A 20,987-nucleotide genomic window follows, 5' to 3' on the forward strand; every position below is an offset into this window, starting at 1 on the left:
GAGCAGGACGCTCCTCTTTTTTGTAAGAAGTCTGCTTGTCAGCATGCCAGTGATAGATCAGATGTAAAGAAAATCACTTCTGCAAAACCAATTTGCTAAGGGGCTTGTAAAATCCATTTTTAAAAAGTTACTGAGGCAAAAAAAGTGAAGGACTAGCCAACCAGATATTTTGATTGGCTCTTCAAGGTCAAAACTTGATTACTAATTCATCAAATACCTTACTGGTAGCACTGCTTGAAGAGCAAACAACTCCAGATGTTCTACCTAATAATTCTAGTATGGAAAGAATTCTTTACTTACTTTTGGCAGTGCTGCAGTCGTAGGAGCCATGGCCTTCAAAGCACTGGCAACCCAGCTCTGTGCAGTGTCCATGGCCACTACAGAGTGCGGGACACCGCAGAGCAGTGAGGATTTCCTCCTGGGCAGCAGATAGCTGGTTTCCAACAGGGAACTCTCCGTTCCTGTGTCCCAGCACTCTCCTTTCACACTCATTTTCCAAGAGGGCTATCAGTGCTCTCACCCAAGCCACGTCATCTTTGAGCTGCAGGTCCAAAAGGCAAATATCAATTGCTTCATCCAGATGTTTTCCCAGGAGGCCTTTACACACCAAGCCAATGGTGGAATTTGCAAGAATTTGGTGGCAAATCTCTTGAGCTTTGGTGGCAGTCAGGCCATTGGGAGTGGGCCATGACAGTGGAAATTTTCTCCGAACCCCTTCAAAGTAGTCCTCAGGGAAAAAGTATGCAGAGCTCTCTGAATCTCTCTGGGCTGGGCCATGCAATGGGAGAAAGGATGAGTATTTATAATAGTCTTGCCTTTTTGCTTTCCTTAGGTCTCCTGTTGGTTTGGCAGAGTCAATGGAACTGTTGCTGTTCATGGAAATATTGTGTGTGAGGGGCTTTAGCAGGGCCTCGGGGCTCCTTCTCTTTTGGACTGATTTAGAAAAATATCTTTGACCAAACGTCTTGGTCGGTGGTTTCCCATCTTTTCTCAGAGTTGACTCTGCTTCTGTGTGAGTGACAAACTCAGATGTAACATCCAGATATGGGATTGCAGAGCTGTGATCCACATGGTCATGATGGCAACCAGAGGGCTCAGGGGAAGGAGCCTGGAAGGCATTTTTTGTGTTTACCACAGGCACAGGCTTGGTGCTCCCCTCCTGGCACCTGCAGAAACTTTTCCTTTGCTTCCTCTCAGAGTGTGCTGGAGTCTTGTCAAATAAACTCTTCCCTGGAGGAATTCTGATTTCAAAATAGGAAGGGATTAGAGGGAGAAAACTTTCAACAAATTAGTCTGTCATACAAGGAAACTTCCTTTCCCTGAGGCTGGGGTAAGCATAAATTGCCAATCTACAAAATGCTTAAGAAAACGCTTAAGTTTGTTCAGTTACTTTTACACTGCCCTTCTTGAGTTGTCCTGTCTGTTTTTCATAACTTCATGGACACTTTTTAGTACCAGATGTTTAAGTGGTTTGCTGGAGCATTGCCTAACTGCTTGACTTCTCTTTGCAGGACTTTCCCTGAGGTGCAGATTACCCTTGGTGTATTATACATTAAATAAGGCCTTGGATTTGTCCCTGGGTGACCCAGCTAACTCTTGGAAAATGACAAAAAAGTTGTATTTGTTTCAAATCCTATATTATGAAAATCACCTTCATCTGTGTGCCTGTTCTCTCCTAATCAAATGTTTCCTCTAAGATTGCTAACATTTTTATTTTACAATGTCTTCCCGCCCCCCTTTTTTTTTCTTTATACTTCATTTCATTTCTTTCTACTAGAGTTTTCTTTGATATTTTTCTTTCAACACAAACAACAGTTTTCTAGTGATCATAGGGCTAGGCTATCATATAAGCTGAACTGATTCTCTTCCCCTTTTAAATTTAGTCTTTAATGATGAATGACCTTCTAGAGACTTCAGTTTGAATAGATAGCCATGATTCAAGTTTCTTCAGAAATTTCATATCTCTTACTGATCTTATTTGTGCAGCACAAGAGGAATCCTAGAGCTTTATAGAAAATGATATGTTTCTTGTCCCAACATTTGGCAGCATGTCATTACCAGACAAATTTGAAATAGCACCAAAAATTTAAATTATTTTGGCATGAATTCTGTCTTGCAGCCAGAATGCTGGGGTTTCAGGAAAGTGAAAGCATTCGCCAACATATTGGAGCCAAACACTAGATACTGTTGTGGGAAACTGTAATTGTCTTCATCAAATATTTTAGAAATACATATCAGATGTCATATCTTATATTACTATTTTGATTGTTGACACAATCATAACTTTTAAATAGAGCATCTCAGTGACACTGGCAAAATGAACCTATTTCTCCTCCTGAAGCATGAGCACAAACATTTATGTTTTGCCCAAAGTGTGGGCTCAGCAGGAGACAGTATGAGACAAAAAGATGGTTTTCATGCTCATGGAAATGCACAAGCTGTTCTTCACTTCTCTTCAGTCTAGGAAAATAAAACATTTTTGATGATTGAGAGAGGTGTCCTTTGGACAACACATTTTAGTGTCTGAACGAGTGTCCTTCATGCTCCATTCCTCTGGCCCTATGAGAGGGGTTCCGTGTCCCTGAAGCTTCCCTGACTCATCATCAAGTAAATTTAAACCCAGACTACAATGGCAGAAGTAGCTCCTCTTTTGATATAATACTACATAAATTAAAGGCTATTGTAAATACAATTTATTAAATAAAAAAAGAAATCAACCACATAAACTGGTCCAGAATCAGGATAGAAACTTAACACACCAATGAAAATTTCAGTAAAATGAAACTCTTCTGATATTTTATTGAAACAAAATTCTCCATTAATCCTACGTGAAACCAGTTACCTTCTTTTGGTCAGCTCATGCCAACAGAACAGGGGTGTGTGGTGTGGAAAGAATGGAAACCCCATCCTTCCCCACAGCCATGCCCATACCAGCATCTCCTCAGTGAGCTTGGATGTGCCCTCTGTCCCCTGCATGAGATGACCAGCTATCATCCCTCTGAACCACCCACTATAATTCAGGAAGAACTAAAGGAAAGTTTTTCAAACTGAGTTGGTATTAATAGAGATACCAGAGTTGCTATTATGTCCAACATTAACAGCATTTCTGCTGTTTTTTTGGCATATTTTTAAATGCTTGAAAATTTTATTTTTCCCAATTAAATCACATTATTTAAAATTCTTCTCTGATAGCTATTTAGTGGCTGGGAAGCTCTGATGTTGTTTTATTGTTCAAAAGTGGTGTTGGAAAGCTGGCGTGTAAAGCTGATCTGTGCGTGCAGAGCCTTGCAGCTGCTTGAGAGAGGTGGGAGCCAGGGAAAGCTCTGAACTGCCAGATGGTGGGCACTCAGACTAGCTTCAGGTGCTGCAGAAAACCTAGCACACTTTCAGGGTTATTTGAAATGAGATTAAAAACAGCAGCAAAAAGAACACCCTCTAGCTTTTGTTTTTTACTGGGCCGTTTCTCTGTGAGTGGATCAGAGAATGATCCAGCCTCCTCTGGAGGTGACCTTAGCTTCTCTATTGGTTTGGTTTTTTTACCAGGTTCTGAGGGGTCCTTGAGAATCCATCCTTGGGAGTACTTCAAGATGAAACTCACCACCCCTCTTGCCCTTCTCACTTAGCAGGAGCTTCTGCCTTCCCTGAAGAATCTCCATCATATAGCCCTAGAAAACTCCTCAGTGTTTCATAAGTAAATTCCTTTGCACTGCGCTTTGGCTTCAGCTCTTTCAACAAAATTACTTTGAGCAAATTCTCATAAGGACCTTTTGAGCCTTTTTTTTTGGGGTTTTATTGGTAGGCTCTTGCACCAAATTATTTCTCCATCTGCCTTCCCAGAAGCAATCTCTTACTGATTAGCATATTATTAGGGTGTTAAGATGGCTGTTGAATTCTAAATAGTAGAATTTATAATGACAGGCCAAAATAGATATTAGATAGTCATTATTTAGGCCCACTGAACAGAACTAGAATATGGAAGAGGTGTTTGTTTATTTTCTGAAGTGCAAAAAGTCTAAAAAGTCATCGTTCCCATAGGATTGTGCTGAACTCCCATGTACAGATTAAGTGTTATGTTACAGTGTTTTGCCTTCTTTTTCCTTACTTCACAAACCAGGCTACACAAGCAAACCCATTTTGGTTTTAGGAGCACCTGATAGGCGTGTTTGAAATTCAGCAATGGGAATTAAAATGTGGGATAGGGATAGAGACAGGAGTAGGGGTAGGGACAGGGGTTGTGACAGGGAGATGTCAGATTCAGACTCCTGCCTCTGCAGACCATCTGTCCCAGAAAGTACAAGTTTTCAGAGCTCATTGTCATCATTAGCAGCATTGATATTAAGTTTTAGCATGGTACATATATCACCAGACTTTGTCAAAATGTAACATTTAATCTATACTCACATATTGTAATTAGTGTTCAGAAATAAAAGAACAAGAGAAATACGAAACCCTTAATTAATCCCTGTTGTCAGCTATCTATGTCTTCAAGTGTGGGTGAGAACTGCACTTTTTAACAGCTGAGAGGGATCTTAACACAGCTGTTAACATGACATCATTTGTGAATACAAAAGTTCTCTCTTGGTAGCTGCTGATGTGTTTTGTGCTGACTGAAAATTAAGCCCCTGTGCTGCTGGGATGGAGATGGGTCTTCAGGCTTCTCCCTTAGGTTAAGCAGATGCCTCAGTCAGATCATTAGGGGGGTCTGTAATGAAATAAACCCATCAAGACTGTTTGAAACACTGCTGAGAGCATCTCCTGGGTGGGATCTCTCTGGCTTTGTACCTCCACTGCTCCATGAAGTCTTCCTCGGGCACGTTGCTGAGGTCGTTGTGAGCCATCCCATCAAAGAGGCCACACAAGCCCCGGGTGCTGTTGAAGTCCCTGCCCGGGGTCCTCACTGTCACACCCATTCCCCACTCGCTCAGGTCCGCTCGAACAAATGCTCCCGAAGGGAACAGCATCTGAAGAGGCAGAATAAAAAAAGTCAGTTGAAGCTCTTACCAAGCTTTTTATGCAATAAAAACCGTCTTTTTTCATAAACAAAAATATCAAAGCAGGATGTTAGTGATGGTGGAGGTAATTTAAGATCACTTAGAAACACTATAAATATTTATTTGTGCTATTATTTAGATTGCTTTCAGATTCCATGGCATTAATATCTGATAGCATTACATAAATACATAACTGCATGAGTACTTTCTTCTTAAATTAATATTTGCATCCGTTGAAGTTTTCCCAGTGGCAAGTTACCAGCTAATTTTTGAAGTGACTTCCATGACAATAAGGCCACCCTTGTATCTTTTATATTAATAATTTTATAATATTACCTTTTTTTTTTTTTAAGAGAAACTGCCAAGATTGAAAAACATCTTTCTTCCTTCTGAACAATCATTTCATTTTCAAAGGCCGGATTATCCAGAAAATGATTGTGTTTTAAATTGGATAAAGCAATTTTCTCATTAAAGGACTAGTGGTAGGCTTACACTGACCTTTTAAAGGAAAAAAAACAAACCTGGCAGGGTTCAAAACAAGAAGTAACTGTGTGGATAATGGATTTTTCAGATTAGTCTACTAACCAAAGAATAAAAAGGGAAAAAAAAGAAAATATCTGTTCAACTGAAATGTTTTTTTTTTTTTTAATTTGCCTTATTTATACACGTAAAAAGAAAATTATTTGAAAATCATCTGGGCCTGGAAAGGAAGCAGGAACATACTATCCTAATAAGTAGCCTTAATACTTTCTTTTTATCCAAAATTAAATATTTTCAGTTAATCTTGAAAAATACATTAGCGTTGCAAACATCTCATTATAATAATTTCAGAATAATTATTTTCCTTTTTTAAGTGGCTGGTGCCTAAACATAATTTATTCATCCAAATAATGTCCTTTGTTTTCCTTTATTTTGGGTGGGGATTTTCTGGTCCCTTTGAATTTCCTCCTCATTAAATCTATTTATATCTGTAAAGGAGTAACAAGCTCATATTTTTATTCTAGTGCTTGAATCCAGTTTACTCTGAGTTTGGCTTCACTAAATTATAATTCCATCCATTTCATTTCCCCATTACTTCAGGCTTTTTCTAGAGGGCTGCATGTGAAACCCTTGCAGTCAGAACTGCATGAGCTGTTCAGTCTTCTCTGCTGTCCAGATTAATATTTCCAGGTGTGGATTTATTTCAGGAGTTTGGAGGGCTCTAACCATTTCCTTTCCTGCTGCCCCAGGCAACGCATCCCACCTAGATTTAATGCTGCTAATTGAAGCTTCAAAGAAGGTTTCTAGAGACCTCAGTTTGCAGAGTTATTTAGTGACTGTCTGCTGGAAGCTGCCACTTTGCATGACCTAACCCCATTCCAAGCCGACTTGAACGCTGTGGGAGCCAGTTCCTTACCTGCATGAGGATAATGATGGACAAATGCTGGGAGAATTGGGATGCACCCTACTTGGTGGCGTGCTCATGGATCTTGTTCACTGCTGCACAGTTCCTATAGATTACCACTCACATCACAGCAAGATTCATATTGTGTCCCCGGTCTGCCCTGATTTGTTTCCCTGAGTCTTACCCCAGGTGTAAATGAGAACAGGGATTCCTTGCTAAGATTATCCTAGTAATAAAACAGTAATTATATTGCATTCAGTTGCAAAATGAAATGACAGCTTGATTCCTGCTTTTCCTCTATTCTATAATTAACAGACTTTCAATTACTACCTTCCTGAGATCTATTCCAAGCGAGATCACAAGGAGAGCCAAGAACAGGCACTTCTGCATCATTCTGGCTCTGCTGTGGACCGATCGTCATCCAAAACATTTCATGGCAATAAATCTTGATGATACAACTCTAGGATAAAATTATCTTCTTGGCCATAATTTGCTGCTCTTATCCTTACCAAAACCCCTGGTGCAGCCTGCTATTATTTTCCCAGTGATTTCAGTGGATTAATGTGGATAAGCGATACTTATGCAAAGTAAGTTGTGGCCATATATTTGTTTAGGCAAATGCTTTATGTTACAGCAAATGTTGCACATTTACAGTCCATTTTCATGGCTCTTGGGGGCTCTCTGGATCTGACTAATAGTGTCTTACTGCTCTACTCAAAAGCTCCATTATTCTGCTACCTGCGATCTTCCCTTGAATATTTATTTATACCTTGAGCTCTGGAAAGAAATTTGCTTTATGTGGTGTGGCTGGGTAGTGCCTGGCATAAGCAAACAGGGAATGGGCTGCCATGCTGCAGAGAGTAAGTTGTGCTATCAGAATTCTGCTGTGTCACCAAGAAATTTCCAGAGGTATTTGTTTTGTTTTGCAGTTTGTTAAATCAACACTTTAGCCAGGTATTTCCCTGCCTCTTGTTTTGCAGTACATTTGGCCGCGGGTGCTCTGACGACTTCAGATATTTTCGTAGCAGCTCCATTGATAATTCAGAAACGCTAAACGCGTGTTTTCAAAGCGCAACCACCACGAGGGCACTCAACCACCCACACACATACTGTGATTTTCCTGCCTCCGTAAGATTTCAGGATTTTGACTTGTGGCGATGCCTCGGTGCTTTTGATGGTCAGCTGGGGCCTGCTGTCCTGCAAGTGGCCATTGCAGGTGTCCAGCACCACGGTGTCACCCTCTTCTTGTGCAGCTACCCCACAGTTGCAGGCGGTGGCGGAGCGGTGGCCGCCACAATCCCACTGCCGGATGTGCACCTGGAACGCCCGCGACTCGCTGCCGCACAGCAGGAACGTCCCAATTTTATGGCTGTCGTAGCGCCTAAAGAGCCACAAAGGAACAAAACCAGAGTGGGTTAGAGACCCCCCCAGCATGCGTCTGCATTGGGTGTTTGTTGGTACAGCAGCGCTCCATTATTACGGCAGCGTGGTGGCTGGCCTTGGATAGAGGGAACCATCCACACATGGGGAAGAGTTTCTGAATCCAAACGAACACCGCAGCAGCAGTTAGCTGGAAGTGCCTAAGAATTCCTGTGAAAAGTGGGAGTTGTGTCCCAGCTGCTGCCATGGTAATGGGCATGTATAAAAAGGGTAAATATTTTATATAGAGCAAATGGGAAGAAGTTTCCTGCCTCTGGGTCTTAATAAATATATTTTGGTTCTTACGGGTTGCTTTTAGAGTACGATGCTCTTCAAAGGGAAATCAGTGCTCAGATTACCTCTCCTGTGACTGATCACCAATTTTTTGGCTGTAGCTAGGTAAATGATTCCTTATGAAAATCTGGGATTCTACTGAAAGCCAGCTACAATGAAGTTTGTTCCTCCCCCTCCACGACTTCCCCATAAGCACAGCTTTCACACTCAATGGATTCACAATCAGCACAAGCCAGCGTGGAGAAGAATTTAGGACTTTCATTCTTTTCTCTAAGGAATGTACGTCCCTGCTCCATCTGGGTGAGGCCAAGAGCAGGATAACTTCAATAACTTTGCAAGTGTTTGGCCTCTGCATGAACCATCTGGAACCTCTGGAATTTCCACAACAGGGTGCTGTGAGAGGATTCTCTTCTGCTTGTTCTTTGTGCTCTCACTCCATAAACTTGTCTCATTCTCACTCCATTTTATTTTAATGTTACATAAAAGGAAATAGTAGGAATATACTTGAAATATGTTGTTGATGTTTTATCCCTATAAACCAACAGCTTCCATCTTTAAAAACAATGGATTATTCTGCTTTCCATTAAGGCACTGTGATTAGTTTTAAATATGATTTTTATGAAATTAAGTGATATGGAATCTAAACTATAAGCTCAATATTATACATTTTATTCTCTTCTACAATAAAGAAAACATAAAAAGGATTGTATAAAATGTTTCTGCTAAATTACAAGATTATTTTTAAAGCACTGCCATGCAAACATCCACATTTTTTCAGGCCATTAATGTTTCTTATGCAGAGGAACAAATGGCTTGTGAACTGTGACTTTCTCACATGTATATTTCTATGTTTTGTTCCTCTTCAGAAGAAGAGCTACAGATAATTTTGCAGCTTAAAACACAGTAAAAAATTTAAACTCCAGCTCCTTTTCTCTGATACAAAACACATCTGACTTTATCTTTCATCTTGAAAAACTTAGTCAGGTTGGCCACAGAATGATAAGATTTTGAATGGTTCTGTCTCATCCTATTTTCTAATCAGATACATAAATCCTGTAGTACACTGCATAGATGCTGCTGCTGAGATTGATCAGAACTAAGGACAGCATAAAAAAATAGATAACCTCTTTAAACCTCAAGTACTCGCTCTATTTGGACATCTTTGTGGGGGAGAAAGAGGAGAGAGGGTTTTTTTATGAGAGCGCCTTCCACAGTTTCCTTCCTTTCTAAGGATCAGCTTAGAAGGAGAGGTGTTTAGGGAGGCTGATGGGAAATAAGGCATCAGATTGGCTGTACCCAGACTAATCATCTCTATCTGGTAAAGAAGGCTGTTTCTGCATATGCATATAAATGCCATTGCAGTCAGGGGAGCTGTGTATTGCTTAATAATCACTGACTGTGGACCCAATCCAACCCTCCTGGAAGTCACTCCAAGTCCTTCAATTAAGTCATGGCATAGATTGCATAGGACATAATGAACCTGCACCGTGCCTAAATTAGAGCTTTCAGGTGCCTTTGAGTCAGTTTAATGGATAATTGGATGTAGTCAGGTAAACTTCTGTGATATTTATACAGCGGTAATTGTGATAATGATTCTTTGGACAACATTGGAGAAGTTGCCTGTAGTACTAAACGCCTGAAGTAGACTTAGAGCAGCTCTTGCACGAGGGAGTTCTGTGTGCTCCTTGTGGATCAGGCACCAGTGTTTGTCTAAATCTCCCTCCTTCCCCATCCTGCTTCCCTGATAGTCTGCAGCAATGGACACACTGGGTGAAAAGGGGTTCCCTCCCTCCTCCTCTGCGTGCTTCGGTTGTTTTCCAAGGGAGGAAGCAAGTTCTTGTCCCAGCACAAAGTCATGGCTCGAGTTATGCTCTTTATCCAATAGTTATAAAACACTTCTGAGTGCTTGGGTATGGAAGTGAGCTTCTATAGGAATGATTTCTGTTGGTAGTCATAAGAGAGGGCAAAAGGGGGTATAGACACATGTAAACAACTAGTACCTAGTAGTGTTCAATTTACTCACACCCTGCACTTCTTCTTCACCAAGCTGCACTACACCTTTGCATTAATTCACTGGTTTTTGTGGTAATTCCTGGAGATTTTCCAGCACAGCTTTGCCACCAAATGATTTGATTTGTTGACATCACCCTCGAGATACCTTCTTTCCTTGCTACTAGGAACTATTTCATGGCAGGCTTGACCCTATGACAAGCTGGCTGATGCTGAAGGACATTCTCTGCTTTCAGAGTGCTCATCCCATCACTTCGTTCTCAGAGCAGATATTGGGTTATATTCAGCAGGCACTGGATGCCTCGGGACAACTAAAGTGCTGCAGATTATCAAATCCCCAGCACCTGGCAGGGCTGCTCGTGCCCAGGACTTAGTTGTGGTCTCCTTTGATAAAAGTCATTAAAGCCAATCAGCAACTGATGCCATTTCCTTGGTGATAATATTAATGGGATAATATGGATTAGTATAAAATTTTTGAGAAATCTGAAAAATATTTTAACTTTTTTTTTTTTTTTGGTAAGGTAAAATGCAAACTAACATGAATTATGTATATAGTTTCCCCCCCCCAAAAAAAAAAAAAAAATCCCCTTTTTACTTTGCCCTAAAAGGATTTTCTGCATATTTAGTTTTAAGCTAGTACTTCATATTTAAGAATCTGTGAATTATGGCATGAAAAGCTTTTATATTTATAATGTGCCATAACCAGTAATGAAGGCTATACTTTTGCTTTACCAGGCTTTCATATTTGTTTAATTTAGAAGGTACTTTGCTATAAAAGGAAGTGCTCTCTCTGGATTTTAGCTGGTATAATTAACATTATTTCACATCTACGCTCCAGTATACACAAATTGATTGTGCTTATGCTGTAAAATATGACACATTCTTCTTTGATTTTCAGTCACTGCCTTTGGTGAAAAGAATGAAAAGATTACAAGATAAGTATTCCTACAGACATATATTAGCAGGAGGCACAGCAAAGGGGAGTGTTATTAAGGAGTGGGAGTTGGGTATTTCAGTTGTCTAATGAATAGCTAACTACCTCAGATGTAATGTGAGCTCACTATGTCAGATTAAAAACCTTGGAAACAGCACAATAGAAGTTAAAAAATGCATTGGAAATGGCCATTTCAGTAAGAAAATTTTACTGCCAATAAGAAAATCACTTCCAGTCTTTTGATTTTTATACCATTTTTCAATTTTCTAAATTTATTCAAATAACTATTTCTATTGAAGTTAAATTTTAAATGTTTAATGATTTTTGTTTAAATTTTGAAGCCACTGAAAGGTTCTCATTTCAAACACATTTTCCCACCGCATTCTCTTCCATTAAAAAAGGGGAATGTTTCACTTCCAGACCTCTTTGTCATCCTTTGCCTTCAGATCGTAGTTTTGTACCAGGACAGAAGCAGGAATTGCATTCCTCACCCCTTAAGTTTGGAGCTTTAAAATCATTTGCTAACGTGGTAACAATTTTTTTGGATAAGCAGTCAGAGAAGTTGCTTAACTGATGTGTAATAAGGTAGCCTAATCATTATAATAATTGAAAGAGAAATTATTTACAATAATAAATGGGAATATAAGTAGGAGTAATGGGACTGTGAAATGATGGGTAAGAAACTTGGCTGAATATCAAGAAGTGATACATCTTAGGGAAATAGCCTAGTTATTGAGATGGACGAAGTCCCATCAACGTGGCTCATTTAAAGCTGCACTGGACAGAGCAGTGATGAATGTCTGTCCACAAGAAAAAACGTGCAGTTTTTGAGGGGCCAAGCTGATCCTGGCCTTCTCCTCTTTCAAGGCTGTATGACTCTGAAACAGGAGGACACAGAATTTTTCCAAATTCCTCTGCCAAAATACAACATAAAGTGCTTAGAAGCATTTCTGTGTGCTATAAACAATAGGATTAAATAATGAGTTATTAAAATAAAATTACTTTATTTGGTTTTAGACCTTTTTTTTTTTTTTCCATGGAAGCAATGTAAACTTCTGCTACGTGGCTGGAAAGGTGTCCCCATTCCAAGAGGTAAGTATCTCACTTCAGCTATTTATAACCTCCTAAACAGAACAATATGACAGAACACAGTCTGTTCCCAGCCCTAAATCAAAAGGGAGTATTTTAGAGTATAAATATATAGAGAGGTTTGAAATTATACTCTGATCTAGTTAAATATCCCAGACTTGAAATAATTGCAGCTACATGAGGCATGGGAATATCTTTGAACCTCTTGCAGCTCTAATGAAGCTGCCAAAGCAAGAAAAGCACCCAAACTTGTATGAAGCAAGTTCCTGACCACATTTAAATGCTTTTCAGAAAAGCAGAAGCAGGACTGGGAAACAAACCATGGAGAAGCAGATCTAATGTTGTACCTCAGACTGCCCAATTTATGTGAAATCTTTGTTAGAAGCAGATGTGTAACCTTGAATGGAATCATTACCTTTCTCACATTTCATCAACAGATTTCTCCAGCTTTGACATCATTTCAGATGCCACCTCCAGAGCATGTTGGACTGAAATTGGGATATCAGCCTAGCAGAGATTCACACCTGCCTAGCCCTTGTGGAAGCTGTGCACCCAAAGTCATTGGTGGCGCCATCAGGAGGCTGATGGCACATGACAAACTTGGAATATTGTCTGAAATATTTGCAACACTAGATCAAACGTGCCAGGTGCAAATTTTAAAAACTTTCAGTAATGCCACTTATCTGGGATAAATATATTAATGGATGATTAGGGGAGTTAAATGTGAAAAAGTTTTGTACAGTTCAAGCCGTCAAACACAAAGGCACCACTTTGGCTCAGTAAGTCTTTAAGCAGCTTATTGCTGGGTAATGCAGAAGGACATTTGGACACTACAGGAGGATGCACAACTTTATTTTTGCCTTTTTCTCCCAATATTTGATACTTATAATTTCTGGGTTTTTTTATCTGAGACATTAGAACCATCTTTATATGGGATTTTTTGGTTGTGTTTATGATTGTCAGTTCCAGCTGGACATAAACTAGCTCTGGAAGTAGAAGAAATCAAGAGCATCCTTCTGATGAGTCACTCTGCACCAGATGTTTCTAAACTCCTGGGAAGGACCAGGCTGTCCCTGTGTGCTGTGCTGCCCTGGTGACATAACATGTCACTTGGGTGACACTGGGAAGTCACTGACACGATGACACGTGGTGTAGACAGCCTCTCAAAGCCATTAGCAATGGATCTGTTTGAAGAACATTTTGGAACCTGACCTTTGGCTTGTAAAAATTGTTCAGACTCAAACCCATTGCTTCTCAAAGATTAATCTATTTCCTGTCCTTTTGTTAAAAGGAGCACACAGCTGGAAGGAAACCACGTGTGTTGTTGAACAGTACATTCCTCATTGTGAGCAAACTTGTTCAATGCTTTTTTTGATATTCTAATGTAAACCCAAATGCATGCCACATCCAGACACTGATAACTGCAGTAATTGAGCCAAATTATTTCAAAGTAAAATACTCACCATCCATCAAATGTGATAATGTGTGGATCAGTGAAAGAGTAGCAGTTCCCTGTTGGGAGGTCTCGAACTGTGACCTAGTTAAAATGAAATGTGTAATGAATACAGTCTACACAGCAGTTTTTCTTCATTACTGTTCCTCACAGAACATTAGGGGCAGGATTCATGGGTTAAGTACAAACTATAATCTGACTTCTGAAACATGATTGCAGATAGGTACAAAACAGGCTTCGCTTTCAAACAACAGAATTCAATCATAGCCAATAAAGGGAGTTCAAAGTGTTCCTGTACACCTGATGTAATGTCTTCCTTTATCTGGTAAAAGCTGAAGTTTTTTAGAAAAACTTTTTGCTAATGAACAGATCATTCACTGAAATTACCAGGAGAATAGAGTGCTCATTAAATTGTACTAATTTTAATGCCTGAAGTATGGTAAAAAGGTATTCTGTAATTAAGTAACATCAGCATGTTTTAGTAGTAGCTGCCTGTCCCCTAATTTGACCTCAGATTTCCTGTTACAGCATCTGAATGGCTGATTTATCTATTTGATGTGGATATTGATCAGATATTGTTGAGGAGGCTCCAAACCACACTGCTTTAAGTATGTGGGTGATACAGGAAAGGATCTACTACAGCTGCAGAGATCTTAATTTGCATCAGCCCCTGATTCCTTGGGCACCAGCTGGGACACAGGAGCTGTGAGAGCCCTGGTACCCTGCAGGGAACACATGTGCCTGCAGAAACCAGAGACAGGGCTCTGGAGCTATAGCACCTGAATCTCAGACAGCACTGGACCCACATTGTCAGCTCTGCTCAAGAGGGTGTTTTTTTAATGGCTGAGTGCTCTGCTGACCAGTTCCCAAAAATGCAGGACTGGGTTGTGTAGTGGTTTGTGATATGAAGAGCTCCCAGTCATACTGTTGGGAGTGTTATGGTTTTCCATTATCCATCCTGACAGACTGATTTATTGGCCAGTGCTGTTAATTCTTTGCTCCCTCCTTGCCCATGAGGAGTCCAGAAGTGCACTTCAGTTAGTTCTACCAGGATCCATGGAGCGGGGAAGAAGGATGGCTGCTATATCCCTGTGCAGTCTTTCAGTGACAAAGCAGAACTTGGCTTTTGGGAACAGGGATAAAATTAAATAAATGAATGAGAGGGTGAAGATAGAACCTCAGTTCATGACAAAATTCCTCACCTGCAGCAATGCATCATCTCTATTTCAAAATGTCCTTTAACCATGACACAGAAACACTTCTTAGATGCCCACCTGTGTCTGGCACACCAAACTTTTAGACTGATGGTGTTGAGGATTGAAAAAATGAACCTCTCTTTGAATAAATTTTTGATCTGGGGTCAGTTGTACCATTTGACTTTACTGTGTGATATGAAGTGTCTCAGAATTTTCCCATATTCTCCAGAACCTCGCACAACCTAAGTAAAAATTTAGCACAAACAAACCCATATGGCCCTTTCTGGTCTGCTCTTTCTTGTATGATGTCAGCAGAAGACACAATTCCTGGCTGAAGGCAGGAGTAATTTGCTGAGGAAATTCTATTTACAGTTATCTAGATGTGTCAGGATGTTCCTGCCCACCATTTCTGTTCAATTTTCAGATAAATCAAAAATATCTGAACAAGTCAGAAGGATTAGAGATTATGTGGATTTTAATACAAGGACTTCTTCTTGCTGTGTTGCAAGTACTATGTTACATTAAGGCCTCTAATTAACTGCAAAGCAGCAACGGAGAAATCGGGGGGAGAGAAGGGAAGGAATTGTCTAGTACGTTTCCGCAGATCAAGTTTTAACTGAGATAAATGGAATTTATTATTAAAATTGATTAATTCAATTTCACACTTGATACATCTTCATATTTAATGAAAGAATTTGTAATTTCAAGAAAAACTATGAGTGTGTGAGCACACTGCACTGAATTAGCTGCAATTTCTGGTTTTAAGAATCTTAAAATGTTTAGAAGAAGCCAATTCTGGAGATGAAATGTTATACACCCATGCTAAGCATTTTGCCTTTGGTGACAAAAATTCTTTGGTCCTGTTTAATCACATTCTCTCATGGCAAAGTCCACAAAAATTAGGACAGGGAATATGTGGATTTCACTAGGGGGTTGTTTTCAGTTACTTAAGATATGCCAGCCTGGATGTGCCCCTGCTCTGAGAAATTTAGCTCAGTCAAATCTGTGCTCTGGTTAATTCTGTGGGGCTGTGGGATTACAGTTCTCAAACCTCCCACCTGAGGACCTGAAATAGCTTAACAGACAAAGGGCTGGTCCTTGTTTGCCACATTTCTTTAGCCAGGCTTTCTACAATGGAAGTGTGGCTTGCCCTCCTGACTGCTTAATATAATTTTGGACATTTTGTAGTGGTATAAATGAAGAGATGGAGCAGCCACGTGTGTTGTTGAAGGTGTCCTGGCCATTCATGGCACAGTCACAAATTTGACACTGCACTGCTGAATCCTCTTCTCCTCTCTCCTTTCTCAGGCTCTGCCTTTCCTCTGCATTTTCAGAGAATGTTCTCCAAACACTCAGTTTCCCCCTCCCTCCTTCTCAAAAAGGCTCATTCCCATGTTCTTTCTCCCTCTCCCCTTTTCCAGTGGACAGAAGCACTCCTGGTTCCCCCTGTGTCCCAGCTCTTGGGCTTACTGATGTGCGGATTAATAATCAAACCTAAATCTGTCAAAGCACAAGAAATTCCACGTTAATTTTCTTGGTATTTAAAGTGACTGTTTTGCTTTACTCTGCTGACAGAGGGCAGGGTTAGATCAGATTTAGGAAGAAAATTCTTATTGTGAGGTTGGGGAGGCCCTGGCAAAGGTGGCCCAGAGAAGCCATGACTGCCCCTTCCCTGGAAGAGTCCAAGTCCAGGTTGGATGGGGCTTGGAGCAACCTGGGATAGTGGGAGGTGTCCCTGTTTGTGCCAGGGGGTGGAACTGGATGGTCTTCCAACCCACACCATTATGACAACCATCCCTAAAAATGTATTTTCCTTGGGAAAAAAAAAAAAAAAAAGGAAAAAACCCGAAAAATAAAAAAGAAAAAAAAGTGGAAAGAAAAAAAGAAAAGCCTCTCATTTAGATTTGCCACATTTTCCAACTGAACTGGTTTCAGGACCTAACCTTGACGTCGCTGGGTGTGTAATCCCTCCAGAGCAAATCCCTTGGTGCGACCGGCTGAGCGCGGACACGGCTGACGCGGTTCCCGTCCTGCACAAAGTCTGTCACGGCTGTCACTGTCACCATGGCTGCTGCACAGCTGCTCCCCGAGCAGGAATCGGGCAGCAGATCCACCTGGCAGGCCGAGAGGGTGATGTCAGGGGGCCCTGGTACCTGGCTGCCTGGAGGGAACACGAACACAGAGTCTGACAAGAGTTATCCCAAGCGCAGCTCGTTCCCGTGTTCTGTTCAACACAAATGCTTCTCTTTCCAGGACACGCATGCCTTGGAGCCAGATGGGCTTTGCATGAAGACAGTTGTGACTGAGTGAATCTGGCATCCCTCTGCACTTTTCACTGTGCTGGTTTTTTATCCCCAAAGTTTACTAAAAACTCAGTGCTGTCTATTTTTCCACAGGTGCTAATATTTCTGGGATGACAGTGTTATCTTTAAGGGCCCATGCCCAGTGAATGAAGATGAGGAGTTCTCATGACAAAGAAAGAGATTAATCAGGGAAACATTTCTCTTTCACTGTCTGATGTGTAAGGAGATATCTTCTGGGAGATCTTTAATTTAAAATAAAGAGGTGTTTTGTTATGAAAAGGGAGGGTTCTTGAGTAAGTTTGTGTATCCACAACAGCAAGGCAGAAGGTCTGTATTTGTATTTTTTGGCTTAGTTAAATTATGCTGTTTTGTTTCCCAGTCTGTAAAATGATGATAGTTTTATCTGTATCCTTTACAGAAGTATTGTGCTGATAAATTCACTAAAAAAAAAGGGGAAAAATAATAAGCTATGGAGATACTGGCTATGTCAGCCTCTGTGGTGGGTAGAGAAATGTGTGGTGATAAAAAAAATGTGACAATGGCACTGCACATCATATCTTTCTTAACAAGACCTCTACACACAGCCAGAATGGCAGTGTCCACTTCTCTTGGCTCCTGACCCTTTCTGCTGAGGTCTCAGGTAAAGGGAAAACCTGAATTTTCATTTCCATAGGTGTGTTTTCCCTCACACACACTGAATTACGATAGCATTTTGTTCTGAGCCATCTGGTCTGCACTATATACAGTTTGCATTTTCTCCTCAAGAAGCTACTCAGGCTTTCATGAATCCTTTGGTTGATAGAAAATGAAACTGTGGTCTTGCTGAAACCAGTCAAAATCTAACTGCTGATTTCAGGACTTATAGCGTTTCTTGAGGAATACTTAGTTTTCTGGCCCAGACTGCTAATGATCATCAGATTAAGAATAAAGTTCTAGAAATGGTGGCCATAAAATTAAGATGAGATGAAAATAAGTGATTTTCTGATACTAAAATAAGTGATTTTTGTACCACTCTTCCCATTTGTGGAATTGCTTAATAATTTATAGAGATGGCATTAAAGTATTTTAAGATGGCATTTCTAATGCAATCAAATAATCAGTGTCTTATTCCTTATAGAAAAATCTTACAAAACACAATTTAAATTAACCCTGTACAGTACTATGGGAACTGAGCTAAAATCTACAGATATTAATGACATATTATCTCTCATATCAAATCCTTAAAGGCTGCCTCACCTCACGTCTTATAGAAAAGCCCTGGCTCATTTTCAAGGTTCTTGATTCAATTAAATTGGAGGTTTCCATGAGGAATAGTTATTGCCATTACAGCCCCATGAGCTGTGCTCACAACCCAGAACAAAAGTTTAAAATCAAAGAAAATCATCTTGTCAAAATAGTAGCGATAAACTTAACAGAAGCCGAACTGCAGCGGCTCTGCTGTGCCTTGGCATTCATTATGATATTGTCTGAGCTTGGAGAGATATTTCTGTGCTTGTAATTAGCTTTCTTATCACTTATTCCCTACATAATTAGCACAACAGTGTAGTTGTATGGATTCAGTCAGACAAGAAGCTTGTCAGTTAATTTATTCGGTATAAACGAATCACAACTAAAATGGTTTTTATTTTTAATTTCCAGCACTGTGGCCAGCACACATTTTTTAGAAGCCCGCAGTATTCCTTCAGATAAACTAATGGACCCTAAAGACAATAAAGGCTCAGAGCAAACGTGGTTATGCAGACACCCAGCAGCAGATCCCCAGCCTTAAGCATATATAGATTTCCCAACAGATAACAGCCCAAGTGTCATCTGAGGAAATAGCCTCAGGATGGAGCAACCAAGGGCTAGAGATGGGTTTAGTTTAAGCTGCAGAAACTAGTTGATTGAAACTAACAGAAGTTTTCCACTTCAGTGACAACTTCCTTCAAATATGATTTAATTGGAGGAGTTGTGCCTTCCTCCTGGCACCTCTTGGCACCAACACATCAAGCTCATTGTCAGCTTGAAAATAGAGCTGCTTCTGCAAGTGTTGTGTCCTCTCTTTCTTCCAGTCAAGTGCACACTGTGGACTGGAGGAGACCCTGCTGAGGGGTCAGTCTCAGTCTGACGTGCTGAGCTCAGCCTCCCCCACCTGAGAGCTCCTGGCCCACGCTCTCAGTGTCAGGAAGATTCTGAAAGCCTTGATCGATGCCAAAGAGAATGAGTTAAACAAATGGCCTTGACTGGGACTAATTCCCATCTGATCCTCAGAGCAGGGTCTGAGCTGCCAGGGGTCTGTGGGGATGCCCCAGCACACAGCAGCACCAACATCCCCCATTCCTCAGCGTGAGGCAGCTTCTCCTCTACCTCACAATCCAAGGAAACTCCCGTGAGCTCAGTGGATGTTTTCCTGATGGAGCAGCACAGACTCCAAGCCAAGAGCAATATGTAGAGCAGAGCAGCACTTAGCCATGGAGAAATGCAAAGTACTCCATGTACAAGAGCCAGCACAGCTGCTGGAACCATAAGGTCCTGCTCAGTTTAAGTTCATTGTGTTATGATATAATTTAAATTATTTTTCTTTCTTCTGTCTAAGCACTTGGCTGATGTTGAGGAAAGCTAGGAAAGGAAATAAAAAAAAATTATCAGGAGCTATCTGGGTTTTGCCAACTTTTTTTAAGCTGGCTTTTTGTGGGTAGAGAAACTGCAGATGTAATCCTATCTCTAAACATTTATCTCATTGAATCACTTATGGAAGAGAAAGAAGTGATTTGTTAGAAAAAGGTTTGTTTTATTTAGTGCAAATAGAAAATAAACACCTACATGCCACCCTTAGGCAGGAAGGGTATTCCACCTGATTGACCTGAAGACAACATTTGCTAAATAAAAGGGCGAGAGTTTCCTCAGTGACATTGTCAATGTTTTCAAGTTAATAAAATAAAAACCCCTAAATGTTTAGAAAGTGAATAATACATAAGAACAAGAATGACTTTTTCCTTCTCTATTAGGTTAGGCAAAAACTATAAGCCAACAAAAGAAAGAAAAAAGGCTTCACTATGCATTTACTGAATAATAAATCTGCAGGGAAGCTTTTTATTGATAATTAATGAAATTATTCTACCTAAGAACATTCCTGCTACAAAAAAAAAAAAAAAAGTTAAAATGGAATTTTACACTCCTGGAATTTAAAATAAGTTCTTCTACTCACAGTTATTTCATCCATAAATCTCAACAGACTACTGTTCAGGTTATTGCTAGTCAGATTTATGGCTTTGTTTTTTTTTTTTTTTCCTTTAAAACCCATCAGATATTATCAGCTGGTTTATTTTGCAGATAAAAATATGGCCTAGTTTTCTGATTTTATGGCTTCTGCCCTTTGGTATTATTTACATAATATATTTTTTATTGGAATTCATTGTAACTTAACTACTGGAAAAAGTAATGACATTGATTTGATAAGTAAAATATCAATATGTAAAACTCTTACCCAAGTCCTCAGTACTTAGTTGCAAAGCAATTTTACAGGAATTGTCCTGCCCAGGACAGGCAATGGGTACTGTGCTCAGGATAGTCAAAACATGCTCCTTGCCATCCTCTGCAATTTCTAGTGATTCTGGTAAAAACTGGAAATAAGACAACAATTTTTAAATAGTTTTGACTGGCAAGAGAGATGACAAATTAATAAGGCAATGCTGACATCTATGAAGTCTTAAGTGGTTTTAATCAGTTATTAATATGTATAATTACTTGCAAAATAATAATAATAATCTTTAACATAATCTCCTTAACAATAATAATAATAATAATACATTTTGCAATTGTGATCTTCAGCTTTGTAAGATAAAATTGCTATTAACATACTTGAACATTTTTGGCAATTAAGAAAATGTTTGCAGTTCCCATATATAATGTGTAATTTCTTCTTATCTCCAAAT

The 20,987-nt window shown here is 40.0% G+C and overlaps 1 protein-coding gene across 1 annotated transcript in view; it reads right to left on the reverse strand.

Moving 5' to 3' along the window:
* LOC134047144 (von Willebrand factor D and EGF domain-containing protein-like) overlaps window positions 1-20,987 on the reverse strand; it is a 161,844-nt gene that overhangs the window by 83,392 nt on the left and 57,465 nt on the right. Inside the window, exons 6-11 of the mRNA XM_062498093.1 lie at window positions 20,540-20,675; window positions 16,714-16,931; window positions 13,585-13,658; window positions 7,486-7,756; window positions 4,783-4,961; window positions 301-1,241 (exon numbers count right to left, since the gene is read on the reverse strand). Coding sequence (XP_062354077.1) covers window positions 301-1,241; window positions 4,783-4,961; window positions 7,486-7,756; window positions 13,585-13,658; window positions 16,714-16,931; window positions 20,540-20,675 — 1,819 coding nt within the window. The remainder of the gene's footprint in view (window positions 1-300; window positions 1,242-4,782; window positions 4,962-7,485; window positions 7,757-13,584; window positions 13,659-16,713; window positions 16,932-20,539; window positions 20,676-20,987) is intronic.

Source organism: Cinclus cinclus, chromosome 9 (genome assembly GCF_963662255.1).
Source record: "Cinclus cinclus chromosome 9, bCinCin1.1, whole genome shotgun sequence".
Classification (NCBI taxonomy): domain Eukaryota; kingdom Metazoa; phylum Chordata; class Aves; order Passeriformes; family Cinclidae; genus Cinclus; species Cinclus cinclus.